The following is a 12,895-nucleotide window of genomic DNA, read 5'->3' on the forward strand; positions in this document are numbered from 1 at the left end:
AAAATCACAGAGAAAGAATAAGAATGGTGGCTGCTAGGGGTTGGGCAAAGAAGGAAATGGGGAGCTCTGGTTTAATCGGTATGGAGTTTCAATTTTACAAGATGAAAAGAGTCATGGAGATGCATGGTGATGATGACTGTATAACATTATGAATGTATTTAATATCACTGAACTGTAGATTTAAATCTGCAAAAGCTCTCTGAATTTTACTAATATCAATGTTCTGCTTTTGATAGTATACTACAATTATATAAGATGCTACCACTCTCAGTCTCCTTATATATGGTTTTTACTGCAACTTCTTGTGAGTCTATAATTATTTCTAAATTCAAAGTTTAAAACATGTAAGAAAGATGAAAATAACTGTCACAAAATATTTATAATTGTTGAAAGTGCCTAATGGGTTCAGTTCAGTTCAGTTCAGTTGCTCAGTCGTGTCCGAATCTTTGTGACCCCATGAATTGCAGCACGCCAGGCCTCCCTGTCCATCACGAACTCCCGGAGTTCACTCAAACTCATGTCCATAGAGTCGGTGATGCCATCCAGCCATCTCTTCCTCTGTCATCCCCTTCTCCTCCTGCCCCCAATCCCTCCCAGCATTACAGTCTTTTCCAATGAATCAACTCTTCGCATGAGGTGGCCAAAGTATTGGAGTTTCAGCTTTAGCATCAGTCCTCCCAAAGAATACCCAGGACTGATCTCCTTTAGAATGGACTGGTTGGATCTCCTTGCAGTCCAAGGGACTCTCAAGAGTCTTCTCCAACACCACAGTTCAAAAGCATCAATTCTTTGGCGCTCAGCTTTCTTCAGAGTCCAACTCTCACATCCATACATGACCACTGGAAAAACCATAGCCTTGACTAGATGGACCTTTGTTGCCAAAGTAATGTAGCTGCAGGTTAATTATACTATTATTTTTATAGATCCATGTATCCCTCCACTTCTCAAAAGTTTGAGTCAATCCACTTTACTTTTTATTTTTAAATTATTTATTTAATTACGGGGCTTTCTTGTTAGCTCAACTGGTAAAGAATCTGCCTGCAATGCAGGAGACCCCGGTGCAATTCCTGGGTCAGGAAGATCCCCTGGAAAAGGGAATGGCTACCCACTCCAGTATTCTGGCCTAGAGAATTCCATAAGAGTCGGACACAACAGAGCGACTTTCACTTTCACTTGTCATTTATTTATGGCTGTGCCAGGTGTTCCTTGATATGAAGGCGTTTCTCTAGTTGCAGGGATCAAGGGCTACTCTTCATTGCAGTGTGAAGTATTCTCATTGCAATGGCTTCTCTTGTGGAGTACAGGCTCTAGGGCACATGGGTTTCAGTAGGTGTGATTCCTGGGCCCCGGAGCACACGCTCAATAGTTGTGGCGCACGAGCTTCGCTGCTACACAGTATGTGGGATTTTCCCAAACCAGAACCCATGTCTCTGCTTTGGTAGATTCTTTACCACTGAGCCAGCAAGGAATACTCACACCACTTTACTTCTACCAAAGACCTACATTATTACCTCTTGTTGCTAAACAAAAGAAATCTGAAGAGAATCTTCACTTTTATGAAAAAAGGTGAAAAGTGAAAACAGGATTCAGGGTTTGTTTTGCAGCAAGCCAACATGCACCTTGAGCAGCAAGACTGGTACCATCAAGCTCCTTCCCCAGAAACCACACTCAGCATCTCAGCATCAAACTTTGAACTGTGTCTATGACTATCTGTGCTATATCTTGATTTATTCTGCACATCTATTAGCAAAAACTGTCCAGAGGTAACAGCTTCTTTGCTTTACACTATTTTGGCTTACAAAAGGTTTCATAGGAATGCTCTATTTTTGGAAAGCAGTAGGAACCTATATTTGAAAATTTCCATAATAAACATTAAAGAAAAAAATAACTATGATTAATAGATTAAAAGATCTAGTAAGAAAGCTAGATAATATTCATGAAAAAATGGGGAATTTAAGCAGAGAGAAAAAATTAAGAATCAAATGAAAACACTAGAAATAAAAACAACATTACTTTAGACATGACGAATCCCTTCAGTGAGCTCATTGCAGAACTTGAAGATAACATAATATATCAAATGTTTTAACATATAAGTAATCAGAGTTGAAGAAGAAAGAGAAAAGGACAGAAAAAGTACCTGAAAAGATATGGCTAGAAATGTTCACATAAACACTCTCTAGAAATAGCAGAAACTGTCAAAAAAAAAATTAATAGATATGAAAGCAGCCCCCAAAATGCATGCACACACACAAACAATATAGCAGACTTCTTTTCACAACCTATGTACTCCAGTAGACACTGGAAGGATTTCTTTAAAGACGTGTAAGAAAAATTGTCAATCCAATTGGCAAAGGTCAACAATAAATTCCTGGTTTGCCCTCCCATCTTTCAGTTTTCTAAATCCTTTGCAGGATCCTTCAAATCCATTCAACATACATTTTAGAATTCTTCAAGGTTCAGTTTCAGTCCTTTCCCTATTTTCTATATTCTCTCCACAGGCAATCTCATTCTTGCTCAAAGTTTTAACTTTACCCACTGGTGGAAAACCCCAGTGTTTATATCTACTACTTACATCTCTTTTTAGCTGCCTACTTCTTATTTTTACTTTAGTGTTTCAAAGGCACTTATGTTCAACATGTCCAAACTGAAGCCACAATCTCATTTGACATGCTCTTCTTGCAACTCTTCCTATCTCAACAAATGCAGTCACCATCATCAAGGAATTATCATTTGTCAGTGACTCTTGACCCCTCTTTTTCAACCAATATCATGCCTATTCAATGGTGCTTCCTAAATATACCCCATCTACCCAGTCCTCTACCTCAGCCACCATTAGTCTAGTCCAAACTACAAATTTCTGTTTCCCTGAACTGTTTTAATGGGCTAGTCACCGATCCTCCTGTATCCAATTTTGCACCCCTTAAATCCCTTCTCCCTGCAACATCAACAACAATCCTTTCCGAGATGTCAAAATTTTGCCTCGCTTAGGCTCTGTTTAAAATCTTTCCATACCTTCACATTTGTCATAGGACTATGGTCAAGCTCCAAAATCCATAATGTGGACCTTACATACATTGCTAACTGTATCTTATCCAACACTCCCCCAGTCACTCTGCCCTCCTGTCAGTTGCTAACAGATGTCATGTTCCCCCTTAAATTCCCTGGTGGCTCAGAGGGTAAAGCGTCTGCCTACAGTGCGGGAGACCTGGGTTCGATCCCTTGGTCAGGAAGATTCTCTGGAGAAGGAAATGGCGACCCACTCCTGTACTCTTGCCTGGAAAATCCCATGGATGGAGGAGCATAGCAGGCCACAGTCCATGGGGTCGCAAAGAGTCGGACACGACTGAGCAACTTCACTTCACTTCACTTCCCCCTTAGCACAGTGCCTACGTATCAGGACCAAAACCGGTGTTATGCTTTTAGAGGCATTTTGATATTTACTTATCAAGAAAAAGAACAGGTAAACTTAAAATTGTAAGCTGAAAGAAATATCTTTATAAAAATAAGTAAATATCTTACCTAGACACAAATTCACTTAATTCTGAATATTCCGTAGGCTCCATTATTATGCTGAGGTCAGTAATAACAGAAGATAAACTCTCTTTATCCTAAAATAAGAACAAAAAAAAAAAGGTGTTTTTTTTTTTTTATCAAAGCACAGTCAACTTTTAAATAAGGAGAAAAAACTACTTTTCAAAATACGCCAAATGAAATGTCACTAAGTTATAGGAAAAGTAACCAATAAAAAGTACTGCAAATATGGGTTACTTAAAAAAATTTTTTTTACTGGGGTACAGTTGGTTTATAATGTTGTGCTAATTTCAAATGCACAGCACAGTGAATCAGTTATACATACACAGACATCCACAGTCTTTTTTTAAGATTCTTTCCCCATATAGATCATTACAGAGTACTGAGTAGAATTCCCTGTGGTATAGCCCTTATTAGTTATCCATTTTATATGTAAAATGTCTATACATGTCAAAAAGCTGGCTTAAAATTCAACATTCAAAAAACTAAGATCATGGCATCTGATCCTGTCACTTCATGGCAAATAGACAGGGAAAAAATGGAAATACTGAAAGACTTTATTTTCTTGGGCCCCAAAATCACTGTGGACAGTGACTGCAGCCATGAAATTAAAGGACACTTGTTCCTTGGAAGAAAAGTTATGACTAATCTAGACAGCATAAACAGTGTATTAAAAAGTAGAGATATCCTTTGCTAACAAAGGTCCATATAGCCAAAGCTATTTTTTTTCAGTAGTCATGTATGGATGTGAGAGCTGGACCATAAAGGAGGCTGAGTGCTGAAGAACTGATGCTTTCAAACGGTTGTGCTGGAGAAGACTAAGAGTCCCTTGGACAGCAAGGAGATTAAACCAGTCAATCTTTAAGGAAATCAATCCTGAATATTTTTTGGAAGGACTGATGCTGAAGTAGGAGTTCCAATTCTTTGGCCACCTGATGCAAAGAGCCGACTCGTTGGAAAAAACCCTGATGCTGGGAAAGACTGAGGGCAGAAGAAGGCGACAGAGAATGAGATGGTTGGATGGTATCACTGACTCAATGGACATGTGTTTGAGCAAACTTTGGGAGACAGTGAAGGACAGAGAAGCCTAGTGTGCAGTCCATGGGGCCACAAAGAGCTGGACACAACTTAGTGACTAAACAACAACATGTCAATCCCAATCTTCTAATTTATCCCTTTCCCCCTTCCTCTTATTAACCATAAGTTTGTTTTTTACATCTGTGACTCTATTTATGTTTTTAAAATAATTTCATTTGTACCTTTTTTTTAAAGATTCCACACATAAGTGATACACATTTGTCTTTCTCTATCTGATTTCACTCAGTATGACAATCTCTAGGTCCATCTATGTAGCTGCAAATGACATTATTCCTCCTTTTTATGGCTGAGTAATGTTCCATTGTACCGCATCTTCTTGATCCATTCTTCTGTCAATGGACACTGAAGTTGCTTCCATGTCCTGGTTATTGTAATCAGTGCTGCAATGAACACCAGGGTACATTATCCTTTGAAAGATACCACTCTAATGGCAGAAAGCGAAGAGGAACTAAACAGACTCTTGCTGAGGGTTAATGCTGCTGCTGCTGCTGCTAAGTCACTTCAGTTGTGTCCGACTCTGTGCTATCCCATAGATGGCAGCCCACTAGGCTCTCCCGTCCCTGGGATTCTCCAGGCAAGAATACTGGAGTGGGTTGCCATTTCTTTCTCCAATGCAGGAAAAGTGACAGTGAAGTCGCTCAGTTGTGTCCTCGTGTCCAACTCTTAGTGACCCCATGGACTGCAGCCTACCAGGCTCCTCTGTCCATGGGATTCACCAGGCAAGGGTACTGGAGTGGGTTGCCATTGCCTTCTCCTATATTCTACTCCTAGCTACTCCTAATTTAGCTTTCAGCACTATAATCATTTTATTCTTTCTTCCTTTCTTTCTCTCAGCTGTCTTTCCCTTTTATTCAGTTTTCTTTGAATGTTTTCATTGAGAATGTAAACAGTTACAATATAGCATGTTCTTGCATTTCCTGGATTCATTCTTTCAAAGAGACTTTAACTCCATTTTCTAATTCCTTTCATGGCAAGAATCCTAAATGATGATGAACAAACTCTGTACCATCTTTGTGCTGTGTACTCTGTGGATCTTTTTTGTTTACAGGAGTAGATCCAGCAATTTCTGCTATTTCCTAAGGATACAGGATGAGCAGATAAATGACTGACTCTTCCCCATTTGTCTGGGTGTATCTGACTTTTCAGTATTTTCAGCTGCTGGAGAAATGGGTATTAATGGCTTGTAATCTTTGTTTAGTTTTTCAGCTGCTCAAGAATATAGTGGGAATTATTAGGAGCAGCTGTAGTTAAAGAAGACTGTGGGCATCTACTACCACATCTAATCAGAAACAAATTTCCAGAATACTCTTACAACTCAATAATAAAAAGACAAATAACCCAATTAAACACTGGGCAATGGATCTCAACATACATTTCATCAAAGATGATAATACAAATGGCCAATAAACTTATGAAAAAATGCTCAACATACTAGTCATATCTGGTACTTCCATCTGACCCAGTAATTTTCTGGTGCTGGTGGTTTAGTCGCAAAGTTGTGTCCAACTCTTGTGATTCTAAGGGCTGTAGCCTACCAGTCTCCTCTGTCCACGGGGTTTCAAGGCTAGAATACTCAAGTGAGTTGCTATTTCCTTCTCCAGGGAATTTTCTCAACCCAAGGATTGAACCCAAGTCTTCTGCATTGCAGGTGGTCTCCTGCTTAGCAGGTGTATTCTTTACCACTGAGCAACCAAGGAAGCCCCATAGTAATTCTCTACCTAGATATACACAAGAGAAATGAAAAATATGTCCACCGAAAAACCTATACATGAGTAGTTTCAGAAGTGTTATCCATAGCAGCCAAAAGGAAAAAACAAGCTGCCAACTGTTTCTTAGCTGATGAATGAAGAAACAAAATGTGATATATCCTCACAGCACAGCTAGAAAAAAAGAATGAAGTAACAATACATGTGATAACATGAATGAATGAATCCTGAAAATAGTGGTGCTAAGTAAAAGAAATTGGTCAAAAAAAGACCAAAAATTACGTAACTCCATTTTTTATGAAATGCCCAGAATAGGCACATCTATAGAGACAGAAGATATATGGATAAGTCAGGTTTGGGCAGAAGAAGGGCAAATGAGGGGTGATAAAGAGCATGAAGTTTCTCTTTGAGGTAATAAAGTTCTAAACTGGATGCGGTGATGGTTGCACAAATCTGAATAGATTAAAAACTGCTGAATGTATACCTTAAATGGATAAATTATATGGTATGTGAACTACATCTCATATAAAGCTATGATAACCCACACAGACAAAAGAAAAAGAAAGGAAAGAAAAAATCTCAGAGGAATATCTTGTCTTTGTTTGAGTATGTGTGTGTATGTTGGATTTTGGCCTTTTACCCATTAGAATAGGCAAATTATCTTGTCATTTTAAAGCCTATGATTTACATGTTTTGGATATTAATATCTTATTAGATATGATTTGCAACTATTTTCTCCCATTCAGTCTTGTCATTTTGTTGATGGTTTCCTTTGTTGTGCAGAAACTTTTTAGTTTCATATAGTTCCACTTGTTTATTTTTGCATTTGGTGTCAAATCTAAAAAGTCATTGTCAGAGTGATGTCAAGAGGCTTACCACCTATGTTTTCTTCTAGAATTTTTATGGTCTCAGGTCTTACATTCAAATTTATAATCTATTTTGAGTTAATATTGTTAATTGTTAATTAGAGTTAGGTTTTGTGTATGATGTAAGAGTGGTCCAGTTTCATTCTTTGGCATGTGGCTATCCAGTTTTCCCAACACCATTTATTGAAGAAACTATCCTTTCCCCATTCTATAGTCTTGGCTCTTTTGACATAAAAGTGAAAGTCACTCAGTTGTGTCTGACTTTTTGAGATCCCATGGACTCTATAGTCCATGGAATTCTCCAGGCCAGAATACTGGAGTGGGTAGCCTTTCCCTTCTCCAGGGGATCTTCCCAACTCAGGAATCGAAACCAGGTCTCCCTCATTGCAGGCGATTCCTTACCAGCTGAGCCACCAAGGAAGCTCAAGAATACTGGAGTTGGTAGCCTATCCCTTTTTCCGTGGATCTTTCCGACCCAGGAATTGAACCGGGGTCTCCTGCATTGCAGGCGGCTTCTTCACCAACTGAGTCATCAGGTAAGCAGACATAAATTAACTCATATGTATGAGTTTATTTCTTGGATTCTTTATTCTGTTCTACTGACATATGTGTCCACTTTACGCCAAGACAATATTAATTAGATCTCTATAGCTTTGTAATACAATTTGAAATCAAGATGTGTAATGGTTCCAGGTTTGTTCTTTCCCAAGACTGCTTTGGCTATTTGAGATATTTTGTGCTTCCAAACAAATTGTAGGAGTTTCTTTTAGTTCTGTGAAGAACACATCGGAACTCTGGTAGGCATTGTACTGAATCTGTATATAGCTTTCGGCTGTGTGGACATTTTAACAATGTTAATTCTTCCTATCTACAAGCACGGAATATCTTTCTATTTACTTCTGTTCTAAACTTCTTTCATCAATATCATAGCTTTCTGTGCATAGGCTTTTCATCTCCTTGGTTAAACTTATTGTAGGTATTTTATTCTTTGTGATGCTATTGTAAATGAAATTGCTTTCTTAATTTCTCTGGTAGCTATTATCGTATAGAAATGCAACAGATTAATTGATTTTGTATCCTACAACTTAACTAAATTTGTTCATTTATTCTAACAGTTTTTTGGTGGGGAGGAAGCCTTTAGGGTTTTCTATAAATAACAACATATATCACCTATGAACAGTGACATTGTTACTTCTTTCTGATTTGGATGCCTTTCATTATTATTTAAATTTATTTATTGGCTGCATTGGGTCTTCATTACCGCATGTGGACTTTCTCTAGTTGCAGCAAGTGGGGGCTATTCTCTAGTTGTGTTGTGTGGTCTTCTCATTGAAGTGACTCCTCCTGCTGCAGAGCACCAGCTCTAGGGCACATGGGCTCAGTAGTTTTGGCTCATGGGTTTAGTTGTTCTGTGGCATATGGAATCTTCCTGAACCAAGGACAGAACCTGTGCCCACTACAGGTGGATTCTTAGCCACTGTGCCACTAGCAAAGTCCTTTTTTAAAAAAATATAACCGATCTAGCTATGACTTCCAATACTGTGTTGGGTAAACATGGCAAGAGTAGGCATCCTTTGTCTTATCTGAGATCTTACTGCTAAGTTACTTCAGTCATGTCTGATTCTTTGCGGCCCCACAGATGGTAGCCCCGCCAGGCTTCTCTGTCCATGGGATTCTCTAGGCAAGAATACTGGAGTGGGTTGCCATTTCTTACTCCAGTGAGATATTACAGGAAGAGTTATTTTCACTGTTGAGCTTACCATATTTATCCTTTATTATTTTGAGGTATATCCCCTCTATACTCACTTTGTTGAAATACTTTAATCAAATGCTTTTTTTGCATGTATTGAGATAATCATATTTTTTATCCTTATTTTTCTGTTAATGTGATGCACACATCAATTGATTTGCAAATTTTTAACAATTTCTGCAACCCTGAAATAAATTTCACTTGATCATCATGTATGATCCTTTTAATGCATTGTTGAATTTAGTTTGTTAATATTTTATTAATGATTTTTGCATCTATGTTCACCAGGGACATTGGGTTATAATTTTCTTCCTTGTGCCCTTGTCTGTTTGGGGTATCAGGGTAATGCTGGCCTTATACAGTGAGTTCAAAGTGCTCTTCCTCTGCTTTTTGGAATAGTTTTAGAACCACTGGTATTAATTCTTTAAATGTTTGGTACAGTTATCAGTGAAACCATCTGGTCCTGGATTTCAGTTAGTTGGGAGGTTTTAAATTACTGATTCAATCTATTAGTAATTAGTCTGTTCAGATTTTCTATTTCGTCCTGATTCAGCCTTGGAAGGTTGTTTTTAGCTGTTTATCCATTTGTTGGTGCATAACTGTTCATAGTAGTCTCTTATGATCCTATGTATTCCTGTGGTAGCAGCTGTAATGACTCCTCTTTCATTTCTGATTTTTTTAAGTCTTTTTTCTTTTTCTTGGTGAGTCTAACTCAATGTTTATTCAGTTTTGACTATCTTTTCAAATTACCGGCTCTTAGTTTCATTGTGGAGAAGGCAATGGTACCCCACTCCAGGACTCTTGCCTGGAAAATCCCATGAACAGAGGAGCCTGGAAGGCTGCAGTCCATACGGTCGCTGAGGGTCGGACACGACTGAGCGACTTCACTTTCACTTTCACTTTTCACTTTCATGCATTGGAGAAGGAAATGGCAACCCACTCCAGTGTTCTTGCCTGGAGAATCCCAGGGACAGGGGAGCCTGGTGGGCTGCTGTCTATGGGGTTGCACAGTTGGACACGTCTGAAGTGACTTAGCGGCAGTTTCATTGATCTTTTCTAATGTCTTTTTAGTTTCTATTTCATTTGTTTCTGCTCTGATCTATGTTCAGAGTTTTCCTTGTTTTGGCCATACCACATGGCTTGTGGGGTATTAGTTCCCAGGGATCAAACACAGGCCCTCTGCAGTGAGAGTGCAGAGTCCTAACCACTAGACCGCCAGGCAATTCTGCTGATCTATGTTATTTATTCCCTTCCTTTTGTTATCTTTGGGTTTCATATCTTTAATTTGATACTGGAATATAGCTGATTAACAATGTTGTGATATTTTCAGGTAGAGAGCAAAGGGACTCAGCCATACTCCCATAAATAATTATTGTAGTTAGTTGTTTTTACTTTTTTCTTTTGACCTTCATAGTAGCTTTGTAAGTGATTAATTCACTACCTATCCTGACCTGCGGCAGTCCATGGGGTTGCAAAGAATCGAACACAACTTAGCAACTGAACAACAAAACTTATATATTTACATTTACCAGTGAGATTTATACTTTCATGTTTTCCTGTTACCAATTTACTGACCTTTCTTTTCAGCTTAAAGAAATCCCTTTAACATTTCTCTTAAGGCTGGTTTAGTGGTGATAAACTCCTTCAGCTTTTGCTTATCTGCAAAACTCTTTTATCTCTCCTTCAATTCTGAATCATAACTTTGCCAAGTTTAATCTTGGTTGGAAATTATTTTCTTTCAGCACATTGAATACATCCTGCCACTCTCCTCTGACCTGCAAAGTTTCTGCTAAAAAACCTGCTGAAAGTCTTTAGGGGGTTCCCTTATATATAACAATTGTTTTTCTCTCGTTTGTTGCTTTTAAGAGTCTCTTCTGGGTTTCAAATTTTGGTATTTTGATTTTAATGTGTCTCTGTGTGGGGTTTTGGGGGGTTTCTCTAACATGGAACTCTCTGGGGTTCCTAGATCTGAAGAACTGTTTTTATAGTTTAGGGAAGTGAAATTACCACCATTATTTGTTTAAGTATGTTTTTGTACCCTTTCTCTTCTCCTTCTGGGATGCCTATATGTGAATGTTAGCATGCTTCATTTTATCCCATAAATCCCTTAGGCTACCTTCATCTTCATTCTTTTTCCCTCTTTTTGCTTTGATCTGGTGAGTTTCTGTGCCCTGTCTTTGAGTTCACTGATCTTTTATTCTCTTTCATGTTGTCAGCTGTTGAAATTCTCTAACATATTTTTCAATTCAGTTATTGTATTCTTCAACTCAGGGACCTCTGTTTGGAACTTATATTTTCCATATCTTTGTTGAAGTTCTTAATGTATTCATGCATTCTTTTCCTGAGTTTGTTAGCATCTTTGTGACCATTACTTTGAACTCTTCATCAGGTAAATTACTTATCTCTGCATCATTAAGGTTTTTTTCCTGAGGCTGTATCTTGTTCTTTTTTGTTTCAAACATATTACTATCTTTCTTCATTTTACCTGATTGTCTTTGTTTGTTTCTATGCATTAGATGAAACAGCCACCTCTTCAGTTTTGAAGGGCTGGCTCTGTGTAGGAGGTGAACCTTATTGTTCAACCCTGCCATTGTTCTTGGTTGTCTCACATAACTTTGTGATTACCCAAGCTGTCAATTTTATTTTTTATAGCTCCCAGTAGTTGAACTTGTACCAAGACAAATATTCTTTTTAGTTTAAAAAGTTCCCTATTTTTGGATCATTTTTTCCAGTTCTTTGGGTTTCAGGGAGAGCAGTTACAAAAATACATTCAATTTGTCTCTTATTCCACAAACTGCCACCCATTTGATTTATTGTGCTACATGGACTATGAATGCTGATACTTGTTAATTCTAATATTCTTGCAACTCCTCACAAACAGTACAACAACACTAACAACATCAGACAGTAAATCTGGAGAAAAGAGTTGTATGCTCCAATTGCATATGACAAGAAGAACTGTGCCAACATGGGTAATCATTCAAACATTCTGGGTGTGTTTCCCTACAGAGTAAGAGGGTTGAGCCAGATAATCTATCAGTTTACTTTTGGTCCCAACATCTGATTTATACGATTTTAGGTCACCTGTGGTTTCTAACACTGTACTACTATGATTTCATAAAAACAATATTCTAAAGTAAGATAGATTTATTAGATTACTTTTAAACTTTCTGATAGCTAAACATCTCCCTCTAGTGGAAATTTTGTTTTTTAAAACTATTTAAGAACATAAAATATAGCTATTTCTTTACCACTGCTTTTTTTCTATCAGTCTCAACTATAAAAATCTGCCCAACATGTAAAATGGTAAAAGGATTTAAGAAGGCAGTTCGGTACTATCAATCAAAATGTACATGTACATCTCCTTTAACCTGGCAATTCCACTAGAGATATAGTTCTAAGGTATAGAGAGAAACAGAGTGTTCTTAACATAGCTTGGGACAGCATGCTCTTTCTATAGCAAATTAGGTAAAACCAAGCAGTTCAAAAGCACCTACATACTTTGAAATGTATATAATAACAACTTATGTCCCTTTAGAGATTCAGCGATTACTGAGTTTTAGGTCTTTCGAATTGTATAAATTGTTCTTCTCCTTAGTTTTTTTTCCTGCATCCCCTAAAGTATATGGGACAGAAACTGCTGGTAGTCCGCAATATGTGGACTTCTTTCTTGCTCCAATTTTTCCATTGGCCACATGGCCATGCATAATGAAGACTAAATTTCCAGCCTCCCCTGCACTTACTTATTGGCCATTAGAATGCAGGTGAAAATGATGGGTATTACAATTTCTACAAAATGCTGTTCAATGGAAAAGGTGAGCCCCTGTTTGCCCAGCTCTTTCCCAATGTCTGAAATGCTGAAGTGATAACTGCACCACAATGTGGCAGCCACGTGGGTGATAGCAGAGCCTGATGATCATAAAACCACAATACTAGTCCTTGAA

General features: G+C 38.0%; 1 protein-coding gene across 1 annotated transcript in view; it reads right to left on the reverse strand.

Moving 5' to 3' along the window:
- CENPP (centromere protein P) overlaps positions 1-12,895 on the reverse strand; it is a 233,056-nt gene that overhangs the window by 195,559 nt on the left and 24,602 nt on the right. Inside the window, exon 4 of the mRNA XM_010835988.1 lies at positions 3,520-3,608. Within this exon, the coding sequence (XP_010834290.1) occupies positions 3,520-3,608 (89 nt within the window). The remainder of the gene's footprint in view (positions 1-3,519; positions 3,609-12,895) is intronic.

This window comes from Bison bison, unplaced genomic scaffold (assembly GCF_000754665.1).
Source record: "Bison bison bison isolate TAMUID 2011002044 unplaced genomic scaffold, Bison_UMD1.0 scf7180017864057, whole genome shotgun sequence".
NCBI lineage: Eukaryota > Metazoa > Chordata > Mammalia > Artiodactyla > Bovidae > Bison > Bison bison.